Genomic DNA, 2,786 nt, shown 5'->3' on the forward strand with positions numbered 1-2,786 from the left:
TCTGAGAAACCTATGCTATGCCCAATTATTTGGCATGCTAGTTGTGGGGATAACAGGGGTAGGTGAACAATAAATGCATTAATCAAAAAGAGACACTCAGAAGACCAGTGTAAAGGGGTAACCACTGTGAGGGCAGGGACCTCAAGATCAGTTTTCTATATGCAGTCAGTCGTCCCTGAAGCAAACATTCAGGCTGCAACTCTTGGCTTAGAGACAGAAAAAAATCCAATCAAAGAGATGCAGAGAAACTCCATGCCGGCCAAGCAGTTTTGTGCCCTCTGTGCTGGCTCTCACAAGCCAAATGCAATAAATGAAAAGGAGGCACAGCATTGGAAGAGCAACTGAGCCCAAGGATGGCGAATCAGGGGAGAAAAGAGAGCATGCTGGAACTTATTCCTTATTATAGGCAACTCCACTCACGCATAATTAGTGTGCACTGGAAGAGAAGACTGGTATGTGACATGATCATCCCTGAACAAATAAAAATAAAACAGACTGCATCCCTCCCCATCCTGTACCATCTAGACATTTATGATGCAATAAAGACAATATATACAATCAGGTACAAATCCTAATGGATACATAGACCACAATAATGTCGAATGAAGACCCAAATTAAAATTTTAAAAAAATTTATGAGACGTGTGTTAAAAAAAAGATATGGCTCTACAAATCTTTGAGCTTCCTGGTTAAAAACTGTAACATTATATCTGTATTTGTACATATCTCTAGTAAAACTAATATTGTTGTCTGCCCTAAGACAGCCCTCCCCCAAGAAAAATGCTAATATTTAGCAAAATCATCATTTACCTTGTAGAAGATCATAAAAAGATCATCCAGTTTCCCATGCAAATCACCTGCAGTGCAAATGAAAAATCAGTATTCAGTAGAAAACAAGATACAATGCCCATTTTGTTATAGACTTTTAAAAGTGCAATACTGCTAATCCACCCCAAGTGTTCCCAGGGCATTGGGTATTTATCCTATGACGATGTTAATTTGACAGGAAATTTGTCTCCATAGCACTCTTTTCTTCCTCTCCTATAGTGGGGACAGTATCTAGTGCTTCAATTACCTGTTCACTCCAGTCATTTGAACAGGGCTTTGATCACTCTGGGCCAAGCACTGTGCTAAGGGTTTTACATGAATTATCTAGTTCAATCCTTACAACCACTCTGTGAGATGGGTTTCATCTTCATCATTCTCATCTTACAAATGAGGCTCAGAGTAGTTAAGTAAGTTATGCAAAGTTACTCAGCCATCAAGTATCAGAGCAAGAATTCAAACCCAACTTTAACTCACTTCAAAACTCAAGCTTGGGCCGGGCGCGGTGGCTCAAGCCTGTAATCCCAGCACTTTGGGAGGCCGAGACGGGCGGATCACGAGGTCAGGAGATCGAGACCATCCTGGCTAACACGGTGAAACCCCGTCTCTACTAAAAAATACAAAAAAACTAGCCGGGCGAGGTGGCGGGCGTCTGTAGTCCCAGCTACTCGGGAGGCTGAAGCATGAGAATCGCTTAAACCCGGGAGGTGGAGGTTGCAGTGAGCTGAGATTGCACCACTGCACTCCAGCCTGGGCGACAGAGCAAGACTCCGTCTCAAAAAAACAAAAAAGCAAAACAAAACAAAAATTTAGCCAGGTTTGGTGGTGCACACCTGTGATCCTAGCTACTCAGGAGGCTGACTGAGGTGGGAAGATTGCTTGACCCTGGGAAGTCAAGGCTGCAGTAGGCTGTGATCATGCCACCACACTCTAGTCTGGGTGACAAAGTGAGACCCTGTCTCAAAATAAAACGAAAACAAAATCCCCTCAGACTCTTAGCGATTATTCTGTTCACTCACACTGTAATCCCTAGGAGAGCAGCAACAGTATCTATTCTAGTCAGCATTGAATCCCCAAGTGCCTACCATAGTACCCAGTGGATAACAGACACTCAATAAATATATTTCTTGGCTAAGTACATAGCTTTTTAAAGCCATGCTTTCAATATACTCCAGCAGTAGCATCTGAAATTTAAACATTGTGAGTAGATAGTTGACATTCTTTGATGAGACACAGAAAAAAAATGAAAGCCAACAAGGGGAAATCATATGAGTATCTGAAGCCATTAATTAAAAAATAAGGCCAGGTATGGTGGCTCACGCCTGTAATCTCAGCACTTTGGGAGGCCGAGGCAGATGGATCACTTGAGGCCAGGAGTTCAACGCCAGCCTGGCCAACATGGTGAGACCCTGTCTCTACTAAAAATACAAAAATTAGCCAGGCATGGTGGTGTGCACCTGTAATCCCAGCTACTCAGGAGGCTGAGGCAGGAGAATCGCTTGAGCCCTGGGAGGCAGAGGTTGCAGTGAGCTGAGATCACTCTACTGCACTCCAGCCTGGGCAACATAGCGAGACTCTATCTTAAAAAAAAATAATAATAATAAGTGACTATGTGAATATCCAAAAGCCCTATTTGGATAACTATTTCTAGGTAAAATATCTTTCATAAGTTCTGCTCATAAATTTTTATTCTTTGTATTCAACTTAATTACTATAGAATTTAATTTAGGAATACTTTTCCCTCAGTTTGCTTAAAATCCCACAACCAAGATTAACCAGATATATGCAAAAGAAGACTCCAAATATACTGGGAATAGTAAAATAGAAACTCTATATCACCAGCACTTATTTATAAAATACCACTATAATATTATTAGCATATTAATATCATTGTATGCTTAAATCTCATTGTTTTCATATGGTCTCACTCTAAATCTAAGGACATAAAGACGGGAGGACTC

At 41.2% G+C, this 2,786-nt stretch overlaps 1 protein-coding gene across 1 annotated transcript in view; it reads right to left on the reverse strand.

Moving 5' to 3' along the window:
* Positions 1-783: 783 nt before the first annotated feature.
* Positions 784-2,786, reverse strand: part of LOC108523956 (serine/threonine-protein phosphatase with EF-hands 1-like) — an 11,692-nt gene continuing 9,689 nt past the window's right edge. The window contains exon 3 of the mRNA XM_017864720.1: positions 784-857. Coding sequence (XP_017720209.1) covers positions 784-857 — 74 coding nt within the window. The remainder of the gene's footprint in view (positions 858-2,786) is intronic.

Source organism: Rhinopithecus bieti, unplaced genomic scaffold (assembly GCF_001698545.2).
Source record: "Rhinopithecus bieti isolate Rb0 unplaced genomic scaffold, ASM169854v2 scaffold_80454, whole genome shotgun sequence".
Taxonomy (NCBI): domain Eukaryota; kingdom Metazoa; phylum Chordata; class Mammalia; order Primates; family Cercopithecidae; genus Rhinopithecus; species Rhinopithecus bieti.